The 13678-nt window shown below is 39.5% G+C and overlaps 2 protein-coding genes across 4 annotated transcripts; one reads left to right on the forward strand and one right to left on the reverse strand.

Moving 5' to 3' along the window:
* The first annotated feature begins 2032 nt into the window (after nucleotides 1-2032).
* LOC121970117 lies at nucleotides 2033-8956 on the forward strand. Of its 3 annotated transcripts, XM_042520592.1 has the most exons (8): nucleotides 2033-2528; nucleotides 2608-2802; nucleotides 3280-3632; nucleotides 3746-4105; nucleotides 5191-5530; nucleotides 6194-7532; nucleotides 7862-7900; nucleotides 8657-8956. In XM_042520592.1, exons 4-6 carry the CDS (start codon nucleotides 3761-3763, stop codon nucleotides 7438-7440), a joined length of 1932 nt encoding a protein of 643 aa, XP_042376526.1. In that variant the 5' UTR covers nucleotides 2033-2528; nucleotides 2608-2802; nucleotides 3280-3632; nucleotides 3746-3760; the 3' UTR covers nucleotides 7441-7532; nucleotides 7862-7900; nucleotides 8657-8956. The 3 variants fall into 3 exon arrangements, with proteins under 3 accessions (XP_042376526.1, XP_042376524.1, XP_042376525.1); XM_042520590.1 differs by having other exon boundaries at nucleotides 2033-2802; nucleotides 7862-8363; XM_042520591.1 differs by lacking the exon at nucleotides 7862-7900 and having other exon boundaries at nucleotides 2033-2802.
* A 468-nt stretch (nucleotides 8957-9424) lies between these two features.
* On the reverse strand, nucleotides 9425-13449 carry LOC121970118. Its single transcript, XM_042520593.1, has 2 exons — nucleotides 12980-13449; nucleotides 9425-11858 (listed from the first exon to the last, which is right to left on the reverse strand). Exon 2 carries the CDS (start codon nucleotides 11743-11745, stop codon nucleotides 10051-10053), a length of 1695 nt encoding a protein of 564 aa, XP_042376527.1. The 5' UTR covers nucleotides 11746-11858; nucleotides 12980-13449; the 3' UTR covers nucleotides 9425-10050.
* Nucleotides 13450-13678: the final 229 nt, after the last annotated feature.

Here is a 13678-nt window from a genome sequence, read left to right on the forward strand (position 1 = left end):
TGAAATTAAAAATTTCTGCTTAAATTTTTACTTAGAATTTTCAAAAATATTTTTACAAAATTGCCAAAGTCAAAATTGTTTTTACTTAAAGCGATACTTAGAAAAAAAAATTTTAGACTGCTTCTGTGAAAATTATTGTAAACATTTTCAAAGTTCTCAAAATTTTCTAAGTCTTAACCCTTAGATTTTTTCTTGCAACCCCATTTTTTTTATGTGATCAAAGGGGGAGAGGAAGTATAAGTCTAGGGGGAGGTAGACCAAAAATAATTTTTCTATCTGTTTGCACTTAATTACAAAAATTAGTTAGTTTATTTTAATGTCTATTTTTACACTAGCTTAACTTGGGTTGATCACATCAAAAAGAGGGAGATTGTTGGAACCCCAAAGTTGTTTTGGTGTGATTAACAAGTTAAGTTAGGTCCTGTGTGTTTTTAACCTTGTGTCTAAGTGTGTAGGAGCTTAGGAGCACAGATAATCGAGCGGAAGACGCAGCTAGCGAAAAGAACGGCACGTGGTGCGTCCGAGGGACAAGGCGATGCAGAAGAGTATGCCGGCGGACGAGAAGGAAGCGTGCGGTGGTTCCGAAGGATGAGAAGCCGGAGCGGAAAATTGCTCGGGGAGCAAGAGACGCAGCTAGCTAGAAGGTCGGCATGGGATGCGACCGAGGGACGAAGACTGCGGATGAGTACGCTGGCGGACGAGAAGGAAACACGCGGCGATTCCGAGGGACGAGAAGCCGGAGTAGAAGCCTGCTCGAGAAGACTGGAACTTGAGTTCAGGTGAGCCCTTTTCCAGATGACAGAGATTATCCAAACGAGCGGATCCGGAGCGGAAGACCCAGACCAAAGGTGAGCTGAACCAGAGCAGAGAGCCCGGACCAAAAAACCAACTTGAGTTGACTTTTAGGTCCGGGCGCCCGGAGGTTCATTTTTTACCAGATCGAGTCAATTACGATCTGAATGTTGGGGGATAAAGTTTTATCCCCCCACGACGCCCGAAACCCTTCCAGGCACCCCAACCAAGGCTATAAATATAGCCTTAGTTCAGAAGCTTTTCAACGAACTCAAGAATTGTAATTCCAACGCTTGTGTGCTTTAAGTTTAGAGTTGAGCTTCTGTTTCTGTGCTTAAACGTTGTAAGAGGCTTCTCCACTTGAAGGAGATATTCTAGTGCGCTTCATCCTCCTTAGATTAACAACCTCCCCAGTTATAACCAAGTAAATCTGTTTTGTCTCTTACTTTTAGTTTATTTGTTTAATTTATTTATGCAAGTGCTCTGTTGAGAGTTCGAGAAGGGTTGATTTTTGTTTTTGTGTTTACAGGCTATCCAACCCCCCCTTCAAGCCAGTCTGCAACGGTCCAACAGTTAATTCATCATATCACAATAAGACTTGACTTGAACTTTTGACAACATCAAAACTCGGGTTCGATTATGACGCACCTTGCACTAACAAAGACTCCTGATCGGATCCCCCTGAGTCACTAGGCTATGTTCCCTTAAAACTCTCGATTGATCCCCTTGAGTCACTAGGTTTTGCTCCCTTAAGACTCCTAATCAAATCCCCTGAGTTGTGGGGCTCTATCCCTTAAGACTCCTGATTAGATCCTTGAGTCACTAAGCTTTACTCCCTTAAGACTCCAGATCGGATTTCTCGAGTCACTCGACTTTACACTAGACAATTCCTAAACAAAGACCCCACTCCTGAAGCCCAACACCCCTCAACTCCTTATAAAATGAATATATTATACTCTTACACTTACTATTTCATTAGTTGAAACTAGGCTCTTTTACTAATCCATCATTCCCTTAGACGGGTCAAGCCCCAGAGAGTCCAATGGGCCTTATTGATTATGGCCCAATGCTGTAGTTAATGTTCTCAAGTAAGCATGCAAAAAGCTTAATGTTCAATGTTGTTAGTTATTCTATAGGTGGATAAGAGGAAGACAGAAAGAATAACATCAAGATTAATCAAGTGCTAAAAAACAAACCCATACAATCATGGAAGCAATTATAATAGGGCATGCTCAACAACTAAATAAAATCAAACCTGTACAGACCCCTTCTCCAGCTTTAGGGTTTGGTCATGGAGTAAGTGCCCTTTGTGCGACCGATAAAATTGGGTAGCAGAGCTTTACTGGTGGAGGAGCTTTAGGGCTTAGGCTTAGGCTGTGGAGGAGCTTCGCTGGGGGTGGCGTTGCTTTGCTGGTGGTTGTGGTGATAGGGTTCGGTTGGCCGTGGAGGAGCTTCGCTCCATGACATCACTAGGGATGACATCTCTTTGTTAGTGGTTGCGGCTTTAGGGTTCGGTCGGTTATGGAGGAGCTTCGCTGGTGATGGATCTCTGCTTCGTGCGCCTGTGGAGGACCTGCAGCCATGGGTGGAGGAGATTTGAGCTTCAAGCATACCTTCTACATAAAAGAGAAATCGGAGGAGATCTGAGCCTTTCGAGCACAGTTTCAAGCACAGCTTAGGGTTTTAGTCAGAGGAGGGAGCTAAACAGAGAGAGAAGGCCCAAGGCCTTTTTCTACGTAGAATATAATAACTAATTCCTTGAGCCTTTCATGCATTTAGTTCTTGGAGCATATCATTTCTCATATTTTTTTATAGGTCTTGGAATAGATGGGGAGGGGCACAAATTAAAGACACCAATTTGACACACAACACCAGCCAATGACAAGAAAGGGGTGCTTGGCAGATCCAGATTTGAAGTCATCTATTTTTGCGATCCGTTAGCAAGTATAGGTCGAGTGGCAATTCAATCCCAAACTCAAAAACACACTAGTAGATCCGGTACATAACCTGGTAAGACCTAATTTGCACCAAGGCGAGTCTTAGACATCGCTAGCCTGTCGTCTCCGTAAAAAGACTAATGCTTTGTTTACCTAAAGGAGTGAATGATGGATGAATGAAACAAATCTAGAGGCATGGAAAGAGAATGGAAAGTGAAAGAAATTTTTTTCTCTGTATACTTGTTTACCTTGATTGAGGAAGATGAGTACATACAGTATAATTTTTATAATTAAAAAATAGTACATACGTCATTTTTTGGATATATGATGTAATTTTATGAGTTTAAAAGGGTACATGCGTCATTTTTTAAGTATATAGTATAATTTTGTGAATGAAAAGAGGTATATGTGTTTTTTTTTCATTCGCTATTTTTCGTTAAATTTTAAGATGATCAATTTTAATTTAAAATTATCCGAACTATATTTTTCTTCTCTTTTAAAATTTTAATGAAGGATAAAAATATTTTCTAAGTTTTATTTTTTTTGCTAGCCGAAGTAAACAGAGCATAAAACATCAAATACTGAGTGGAAAAAATAAAGGGGAACTACAAGTGGCTGATTGTGATTGGATTTTATGGCTAGTGTAGTTGAAGGAGAAGTATCCGATCCCATCTGGACAGCCTGAATGGTTTTGGATCGGAGGCATCTGCGATCGGGAAAAAGAAATATTGATTAATCTAGTAAAGAAGGGCGAAAAAAATGAACCCCTCGCTGCCACACCCTCGCTTTTATGCTTGCTCTCGTTGCTGCTCAAATCTCTCCTCCGACTCGAACTCCCCCCGTCATCGCTTCTACTAAACGCTCGATCGAACGCCCTCACACGTCTCGCTCCCGCGCGATTCGGTATTTAAACCGAACCTCTCCCCGATTTTGATCTTTCCACCTCGCCCCCTCTCTCGTTAGGGTTTCCAATCTCCCTCGTCTCTCATGGCTCTCGATCTGTTTTTCCATTACAGGCCCGCTCCGCGAGGATGGGAGAGGAATGCCCCGCCGCCGGTGCGGCTCCGAAGGCGGGGAAGAGGGCGAGGGACGACGGGGATTTGAAGCGGGTCGCGGAGATCGTGATGGTTTTGTCAGCCATAGGACAGGTGCGCGGTGGCAAGGAGCCGACGGCGGCCGAGAAGGCGCTGGTGGCGGAGGCGAGGGAGAGGCTTGTGGTGATGTGCGAGGCCGTCAGGCCGAAGGAGCTCTTCTCCACGGAGGCAGTCAGGGTCGTGGCAGAGGATCTGGGGCTGAACAGGTCCAAGGATCCTGCTCTGGGATTCCGGCCACCCAAGATGTCCATTGCAGAGAAGTTGATGTTGACCAAGAAAAAGGTCCGTCTTCCTGTCCCTTTTCCTATAACCATTGTTGCTCTTGTTACCGGAGAGCCCTACACAGAGTGCAATGGTGGAAGAACATACGTTTAGTGAGACATAACTAGCCTGAGATTATGCCTACTAGTTGTTGTTTTTATTTTGGTATTCTTGCTATAGGTTGATATTTTCAGTAGGTAGAATTACAATTTATGTATATGTTGGATCTTTCTGACTCGCATCAAGGTGGTGATTACCTAGAAAATCAATATTTTGTTATATGTCTGCCATTTGCTCCAATCTCTTGTTCCGGTTGTTAACCCAAATTGATCTTATAAATAATGACGAGAAGGGTAACGAGCCGCATACTTTTGAAGAACATATCCATCTTCATAGTCCAGACTGCCATATCCATTCTGATTTAATTTCCCTTCGGTCATTTCTATTTCTAAAGTGAAGAGTTAAGTTTCTGAAAGTTCAAGGTCATATCTGTTAGGACATTATTATTTTCTTGTCCTGGGTCTCTCAAAATATCTCCTGACAGGACGCTAAACATATTTGCTTATTCTGTTTGTAGTTTTATCATTTCTTTAGGAGTGTTACGCTTCTGTAGCGCACATCCACTTGGTCTTCTGAATTGCTTTCTAGAATAAATCCAGTGCAGTAAAACTAAACTATGCCACTTTTTTTTCTTAGATTTCATTTTACTGCAACTTTATTGAAATGTGAAGATTGTCAGTGTTGAAATAGTGTAATATTGTAGTCTATTTACACGTTTGTTGTTTTTATTGTTATTAAGTAGGAAATGCCAATGTTAATTCTCAGATTTCTTTCAATACTTAAGGAAAATACAAAGAAATTTCTGAACATTGTAATGAGGTTTGGTTATATATTGCTTACACCCGCTTAATTACATGTTAATATGATATCCACGTTCTTTTGGCTTTTCTTGGAAAGCACAGTGATTCAAAATAACTTGCATTCCAGTTTTCATGGTGGAATTTGTTTGAATGTGAGATATGACAATTTTCTTAAATGTGGGTCTTACATGCCTATAAGGTTTACTCGCTTATCTGACAACCTATGCTTTTGGTCTGATTCAACAGATGGAAGAGTCCAAGGAAATAAATGAGCATTCATCAGTTCATTCTCCTCTACGGTATCCTGTATCTGCTGGTGTAAAATCTGAATCTCGTGGTACTATGGCATATGGTGCTTCTAGGTTTTCACAGGACAAGAGTTCTATGCTAACATCCTCTGGAGGCTTTTGTAGTTCTTTAGCTTCATCTCATGTTCCTGTTCTGGCTAGTGCTGCCCCTAATTTGAAGCAGTCACAGATTAATGATGTGCAAGCTGGTGCCAACACCATAAAATATTCATTTGGTTCGCTTGATAGGGCTTTGCCTCCAGAACATAATGGGCCAGCTTATCTGACTCGAGATCAAGGTAAAATCTTTTGACAATAACTGTTCTGACTATCCATCAGTTGTGAAATTCTGACCTTGTTGAGTTTGTTTGGGTTGACTTCTCCATTAATGCATCTACAATTTTCTTACTTCCTTTTTGCTTAATTTCACAACTTTATTAAGGACCATGAAAAGTGCTAAATTATGAGAGTTTAGAAGATAGAAGTTATCTATTTCTACAATCTACTTATCGTGTCAATGGCCCCTTGTTGGTGATGGAGTTTGAGGATTTTCTTTCCTGTAAACTGATGGTTACAAACAATATCTGAAGCATAGAAAACTGCATCTCGAAGCATGTCTTGGTGTTCCTTGCTTAATTTTTATGTGAATTAGTATTAGTCATAGTTCTTGTCTAATAAAGAACAGATACTGGTGCCAGTCAGAGATAACAATGTGGTATTAGTATCAGTAACGTTTGTGTTTCCTAATTATGTTTTAGTTTGATACAAGGTAGTATGGCCTGGCATACTGCTAAGGACTTGTCTGCCAAGGGCTTAATCCTTTGTTTAGCACAAATATAAATGGTACTTTTTCCTTTGTGAATCCTCTTCTTTTCTAGTTGTTTGGAAGTTGGTTTCCCTCTAACATGTAATATTTGATGTCCTTATCTTTTTCTTGATGTTTAAGTTGTTTTCTATTGTAGTTGAAAATGTGCATCAGAAAATCCCAACCATCTCTTCTATGCAATCACCATCCATTGATGCGGTGGCAAGGTTTAGCCAACCAAACAAGATGTTGGATCATACTTTAATTAAGTATGAGGGTATTGCTGATGTAAACACTAACCAATCTGCGCTTCAGATGAAAAACCAGGAAATAAAGCCTTCTATGGTTCAAGCAGGACAAAGAGGCCTGCATATTGCACATCAACCTTCTCAAGGTTTGGCATTTGTTCCTACACCTCTTTATACCAATCACAATGACATTACTAAGAGCGTGCAGAGGATATTGCAATCAAAACTTCTGGATCGTCCAAACTGGATTCCTCCATCAAGTGACTATATGAATGCTTCTCTAAATTGCCAGATATGCAAGAATGTGATTTCAGATACAGAAAGTTTGCTCGTTTGTGATGCTTGTGAGAAAGGAAACCATTTGAAATGTCTTCAATCTTATGGTAGCAAAGGCATTCCTAAAGCAGAATGGCATTGCCCAAGCTGCTTGGCATCAAGTAATGGAAAGACCTTGCCACCCAAATATGGAAAGGTCACAAGAGCTCCTGTTGCAGCACCAAAATCTGCTCCAAATGCAAGCATTAATGCTGCTTTTAGGAAGACAGAAGATTTGGATCCAAAGAGTTGTCAACAGAAAGCATTATCCAAAAGAAATCCTAATGTGCCTCAACATTCAAATTCTTCAAATTTTGGTGGCAGCCATCATGAGTCAATTTCGGACTCAACAAGGATCTGTGCAGAAAAGGATTTAATGACTAATGGAGTTAAGAGAGATAATGTAACTTGCAATGCAATAGGAGGTAATCATTTAGAGGAAATAAATGGTTCTGTATGTACTAATTCTGATAAACCTTGTGAGGATCACAACCATATCAAGAATGATAGTTCGGCCTTGGCAAATACTAAAGAAGCCACCGTGCCTATTTTGGAGTCCAATACCATGGCACAAAATTCCTGTGAGCATTCACAGAGTTTGATAGGTGAAAACAACGATTTTTCTAAAGAAACAGTAGCACAGGGTTCCGACCAAGACTTACCAAGCAATTCCAGTGTTTCTAGAAATTATTTGCAAGAAAATACTGCCCCTCCCACATCTGAATCTGAAGGGCATGATGAGAAGAAACCAATTGAATGCATAGATGCTTCCAATATCAGAGTAGTTAGTCAAGGTAGTTTACAAGTAACTACAGATGAATCAAAGGGATCGGTCAGTTAATTATGACCTTGTCATGTTCACAATCCTCTGGAGGATAATATCTCATTTTTTAGTCCTGGCCGCTGTCTCTCCCAACATAGAAGTTGGAATTTGTAAGCCTTCTTGATGTTATTTTTGTCTTTTATTATTGCAAGTGTGACAAATTACATTAAGTTGAAATGCATGAGTAGTTATTTCATCACTATGTCTACCAGTTCTATACACTGATAGCCAATGAAGTTATTTCTTTTAGGAAAAGATTGTCTACCATTTAATACACTGTATTTTGACTCTGATGTATTTAAACATTGTGTCATTTTATTTAAAAATTATGGGACTTGCACTTTCATTAACTTGAACAGCTCAATGCATAGTTTCATTCGTGTTTTAAATTATCTTGGGCTGTAGCATAGTTGACCTCAATGTTCTGTATAACTTGCAGGGAAAAAGTACAAAGCTGGTGTACGATGCCATGCAGTAGGTAAGACAAACAAGGATCCTGATATATATGAACGAAGATTTGTTGTTCTACCATAAAATAGAAAACATGAAAGGAGGCACTTGAAGGCACTAAAATATAGCAATGCAGATAAACAATCCTTCAGTCAAAATGATGACAAGCTAAAGTGTTGATGATGAGCTATGCAAAACTTCCCTATTTCTTGAAAATTCTTTGCTTTGTATAGCTAAATTTTGGCATAAACCAGTCACAGTTTTGGCATCTGTGATTCTGTTTTTATCCTTTCTTTTTCTTGATATTTTAGAGGTGAGGTTGGTGTAGGAGCTCAGCTTAAACTGCTTGATATTTAAACTTAAAATATGGAACCGACAAAGCAGGTTGGTAGAAAGCAATACACAAGTAATTTCTGTGGAGGTGAATCTTGTTACTTATGCCTTAAGTGGATTTTTGGAGATTAAGGATGATAGAATGCTGAAACAGCTTGGTAAACCAATCATCCTCGAGTTTTCTTCTTTAAAATGTTTTGTCGTAACTGTATTAGAGATCTTTGACAAAGACATGGGTAGTCTATCACTACTTTTTAGATTAATACTTTTCAGAATAAAAAGCTTGTGGCCACTCCTCTATCCTCCTTTCCATCTTGTTAGATTACTTATGCTTTTTGCCATGCTTCTTTCTTGCATTTGGCTGATGAACCCTTTCACCTCTCTTACAAGCTATTTGTAAGTCTATTTGATGTTCTAACCAAATACCTTTCTTTTTGTTCCTGTTGACCAGGTATGCATGCGAACTGCCCAGCTGACAAGATTTCACTTACTGGACCAAATATCTTTCTTTTTTTGTTCCTGTTAACAATTGGTAGAATTTACATGTGCAATCTGTATCCTTTCGAAGTTCTGACAAGCTGCCGTAGCTCAGCAATTCTGATGAAACCTGGAAGCCAAAGCATTTGCAGTCGCTACTCCAGTTGATTCCTTTCAGTCTTTGGCCCCTGTTGTAAAATGTGACGTAGTTGCAAGGTACATGATCAATTTTTTTACCAATCGAGATATCTTATTATAATTTAATTAGCATTCATATCTTGTCTTGTCCTCATTATCACACCATTTATACCTCAAGAACTGTCAAGGCCATAACATTGAGATCTTGCCATTTTGCGTGATGAACATGTGATTGATAATGGATTTCCATCCGGATAACAGCCAGCTAAGATATTATAACAGGACTAAAAAAACATTTTGAGAGAAAATGACGGCTCAAAATGTTAAAAGATACAGAAGCATAGTGAAACGAATGTGTATTAATTATTTTTTGCTTATTACTTCAGATAATTATAGTACTTAAGAATTAAATCTGTGATGATATTTGCCACAAAAATTATAGTGCAAATAGTTATTCTACAATAATATTTAGAAATAATTAAGTGATTAAAGCGCATATACATTTAGTGAGTTACACATCCATGAAACAAGCAAATCGGGGGAAAAAAAGATTAACACTATATGATTTTTGAAAAACTTGACCACAAGAAGAAACTGTATGGTATTTTTCTTCTTGAAATAAACAGAGTTGATATTTGAACCAATGAAACTACTGCTACAAACAAGTCGAGCAAGTGACATGTTCATTTCAGTTTGAAACTAAAAATGAAAGCTTAAACTGATCATGACAAAACCTTTGACCGAGAAATGAGTTCAACCAATTAGCCAACTAGTTGTATGAACATTACTCATACATTTCAATTACAAGTGAACTTGTCAAACTAGTGAAAAGTGTGAGGAAATTTCAGTGCTTCATCTAAATCAAGATGTAGCTTGCAGAACGATATACATTCCATCATGTAGAGCAAAAAAGTTCAGAAGCACATGAAGACCAGAACATATCAGTTGGAGCAGTTGGTACTTGCTGACTGTTCCTTTGGCAATCAACATGAGATCAGTTCAAAGGGCAAATCCAGAATTATTTGTGGAAGCCATCAAAATCAAGTATATTGGTATGCTTGATTTTCGTAATAAAAGCCTAACAAGAAGTGCAGTGACCTCTAATTAATAGCTATGGCTTTCATGGAAGGAGGCTCTATCACTCATTGAATTGCAGACGATGGATAAAGATTCTCAGTCATTATATTTACACAGGCTAATGCCAATCAGAAGCGATGCCGGTTGTTATCATTAACCACTCTGACCTGTCAAGCCTCGGAACTTGATCTTAATTGCCATCCGTTGTGGTTTCACTGCTCCAATTGGAGTGCTCGAATCCAAGCAAACTGCAACTGGCTCTTGTGGTTGCTGCTTGAGAGTGTCCTTGTGGTTGACCTTTTTGTATGGTTTCTTCCTCTTATATGTTATAGGAAACATGGGGCATTTTTCAGCCCCTGATACTGCTACATTAGCTCTATCAATTTTAGATCCATTCCCCAAATGTTCAGAATTGTCGCTACGAACATCTGAGATCAGTAAACCTTCTCTGATGGCTGTGGTATTTAGCCTTGTTTCTTTATGATTTTCAACTGCAAGCCGAAGGTGACATTTCCTCGTGCCAGCAGAATTTTCTTCTATCGGTATATTTTGTCGACCCTTTAAGACAGTTGAGGTTTTTTTTGTCATATTTTGACAGTCCCCGCTGTGACCGGCATCCAAAGCATAATTGCTCAAATTCTGATCAAACCTTGAGAGGAGCTGTTTTCTACATATCTCCGGACCATCTTGCCTCACATAGTTCTTCATTTTTGGTTCCTTTTCGAAGATCTCAGAAAACTTGGTATAAGCATATGGAATTTCCTGTCTTTTACTACCATGTATGATCTCTGGGCTTCTAAAGGCACTTCCGTCTCTATTCATCTGACACAAAATGGGTGACTTCTCGCTAATATCACCTTCATCCTTCTTCAAAGCAAATTGGTGAGACGAGAAATTGGGTGCACAATTATTCCATGCAGAAATTTGTTCCAGGTTTACTCTTGGTGTCACCTGACTATGATGATCATATTTACGCTTTATTCTCAGAACACCTTTTGGCAACCCCTTGGATGGCTGCTCTGGCTTATCTGGCGATGGTTCCATGACCTGACTTTGCACTGGTTTTGTCAGGATTGGCTTTAACTTCAACACTCCCTTTCCTTTTCTGTTAATGTTACGAACCAAACCATTCAAAAGAATTGTTGAGTAATGTCCATTTACACAGCGGGCCGCCTTTGATGATGGTAAACTTTCAACACTTTCGTCACACTTGTTTAATATGTCTTCATCTGGAAATGTATTTAAATCGACCAAGAACCTAGGCTTGTTCTCCCTCCTGCTCTTCCAAATGTGAATTCTTTCTTCAACAGTGAGGTTTTGCCCACACCCATCCCATAATTTCTTCATTTCTGAAAATGCTTGGAGCATGTTCTCGTGGTACGATCGAACACGATGGTAGTATTCATTCTTCTGTAGGAAAACTAGGCATTCTCTCGAATAAGTAACTTGTGGAGAATAAAGTCCTCCCTTCATTCCTGTGTAGAACTTGTGGAGTGGGCTTCCGAATAACATTTCATCACCCGTAAGCAATTCTTTTACGGTAAGCCAAAACGTCTCTTGGTCCATGTCTGGAAGAAAAGTTGCGAGAAAAAACCTTTCATCTTCATTTAACTGATGATTCCAAGTTTCCAAAGAGAGCACTCCTTTCAAATCAGGAAGATCATATAGCTCATATGGGACACTGCATGTTCGACTTCCAATCATAATATGCTCACAGCCAACTTCAGCAAGATCAAAGTTGTCGGAATCAACATCGGGAGTCATCTCAAGTAGCAATTTTTCCTCGTGTAAACACTCATTTTGTGAATAGTTTATTGAGCTTCCTCCCAGATGATGACCATAGCCCATTCCTAACTAAGCAGAAGTCATAGCATCAAACGATCATGTAGAGCGGCCATTGCCCCATATCCATTATGCGATGTATTAAAATTCCAAGTGTAGCTTAAACTCAGGCAACGTTCCTGAAAGTTAGCAAATTAAAATGAACTTAGCTAAATAAGACAAAAGGCACATAATTACAGGGAAATAATTGTCATAGATACTACCATTCCTGAACACCTTCTTGTCTAGTACATTGCACCAACATGCACACACAATGAATAGCTAAGATTAAAACATGGATACAAGATTAAATTTGTTTCTTTTAGAAATCTGCCCAGCTCTAAGATCTTGAATCAACACTTATATTTGTTATTAAAAGACAAATAATGTTTCTGTTCTTTTGCACACAGGAACATATATCTTTTTACAAGATAAAACTGCTGCAAAAGACAAGCTTTTAGCTTAACAATTCAACCAAGATTGTAATCTTGATAGCAGATCTGCTCCGAATTGCTTTTATCAATAAGAGCATCGCTCCATGATTTATCCAGGTACAGATGCACTGATTTGTTCCACCTTGGTCGTCTAAGTTAAAACAAGACAGGTGAGTTTTATGAACCCTAGTTTCAGTATCTGTAAAGATATTTACATTTCTTGATCACAAACAAAGGATGTTTGAATCGCTTTAAGTTTCTATTTCTTCAAACTGAACCTATACATTCATGGTGCATCCATACATATTCAGATAAGTAGTTTTGACAAATGCAATCAGATGAGGGCTCTTTTCAAATAAAATCTGATCATGCAACCAAACACAAGAAACACCTTCGGATTTCATATTTGCATACGATTTTAGAGGAGATAAGTGCACCTCAGAGAAAGACAATAACAAAATCTAATTGTTGAGTTGAGACTATATGCTGAAGCATAAGCTATCAAAATGACTTCCAAATTCTCAGATCATCGTTCTGCAGAAATCACGGGTGCGAAAGCAAGCACGAAATCTGCAGAAACCGGAACAAGAACGCAAGGTTGAAGTTCCCTACCAAACACGGCCATCCACCACAATCCCTCTTCAGTTTTGCTAGATCGATCTATCAGAAATGCAAGTCGATCCGAAATCCCAAGTCAAGAACAAAGAAACCCGACAAGTTCCTCCTAAATCGCCCCAAAATCTCGATTTTTCTCAATATCCTCGCACTTTGCACCGCAGTAACGCAATCTGAACCATTGACAAAGGGGATCGGATCAAGTTCCATACCTCGGGAGAAGGATGCATCGCGTCCAAACTAGGGTTTTCGGCGCGGACCGGCGGAAGCGATGAGTCGCAGCTCTCCCATTGCCCTAAACCTTTCCCCCCTTCCTTTTCTTGCTTTCTCTCTCCATGTAGAAAGAGCTAAAGAAGTAAAGAGTACCAGAAACAGAATAAAAACACCACTGCTCACAGAAAAACGACATCTTTGATCTTTCCCAACTCTCTCTCTCTCTCTCTCTCTCTCTCTCTCTCTCTCTCTTTTCGCAGCTACAAGTTTGGTGCATTTCAACCGTGACAGACAGATCGTCACGAACTTAATCATGGGCATGCAACAATCAGTCTCAAGACATACCCACCAAAGTTTGTACACAGATGCTGCTTTCTCTCAAGAAAATGGACCTACTTTGGAAAATAGGCGCAGACTAAGTTCATTTGAGCCAGTAAAAAAGTTAACAAATTCATCCTTTAGGCACACAGGATTCGTAGTTTGAGAAAGATTGGATTGCTTAAATCCAAAACCAGTGCAGCAAACCGGTATTGGTTGTTCAGACAGTGTGCATCAAGCACAAGCTGAGTGCTACAGGTTGCTATGGGCCGCCGGAGCTCTGGAGGAGCATCGCCGACGGCCAACCACTGGAGTGCCGCGAGGTCCAATAGTGGATTAACATTTAATTTTAGAGTATTTTGATATTGTTTATTCTGTTT

This window comes from Zingiber officinale, chromosome 4A (genome assembly GCF_018446385.1).
Source record: "Zingiber officinale cultivar Zhangliang chromosome 4A, Zo_v1.1, whole genome shotgun sequence".
Taxonomy (NCBI): Eukaryota; Viridiplantae; Streptophyta; class Magnoliopsida; order Zingiberales; family Zingiberaceae; genus Zingiber; species Zingiber officinale.

Excerpts from the sequence above, each read along its gene's own strand:
- LOC121970117 (XM_042520590.1), top strand. The coding sequence starts at position 3,761 with ATGGGAGAGGAATGCCCCGCCGCCGGTGCGGCTCCGAAGGCGGGGAAG. Across the intron at positions 4,106-5,190 it reads TGATGTTGACCAAGAAAAAG|ATGGAAGAGTCCAAGGAAAT; the intron begins GTCCGTCTTCCT and ends CTGATTCAACAG. Across the intron at positions 5,531-6,193 it reads TTATCTGACTCGAGATCAAG|TTGAAAATGTGCATCAGAAA; the intron begins GTAAAATCTTTT and ends TTTCTATTGTAG.
- LOC121970118 (XM_042520593.1), bottom strand. The coding sequence starts at position 11,745 with ATGGGCTATGGTCATCATCTGGGAGGAAGCTCAATAAACTATTCACAA.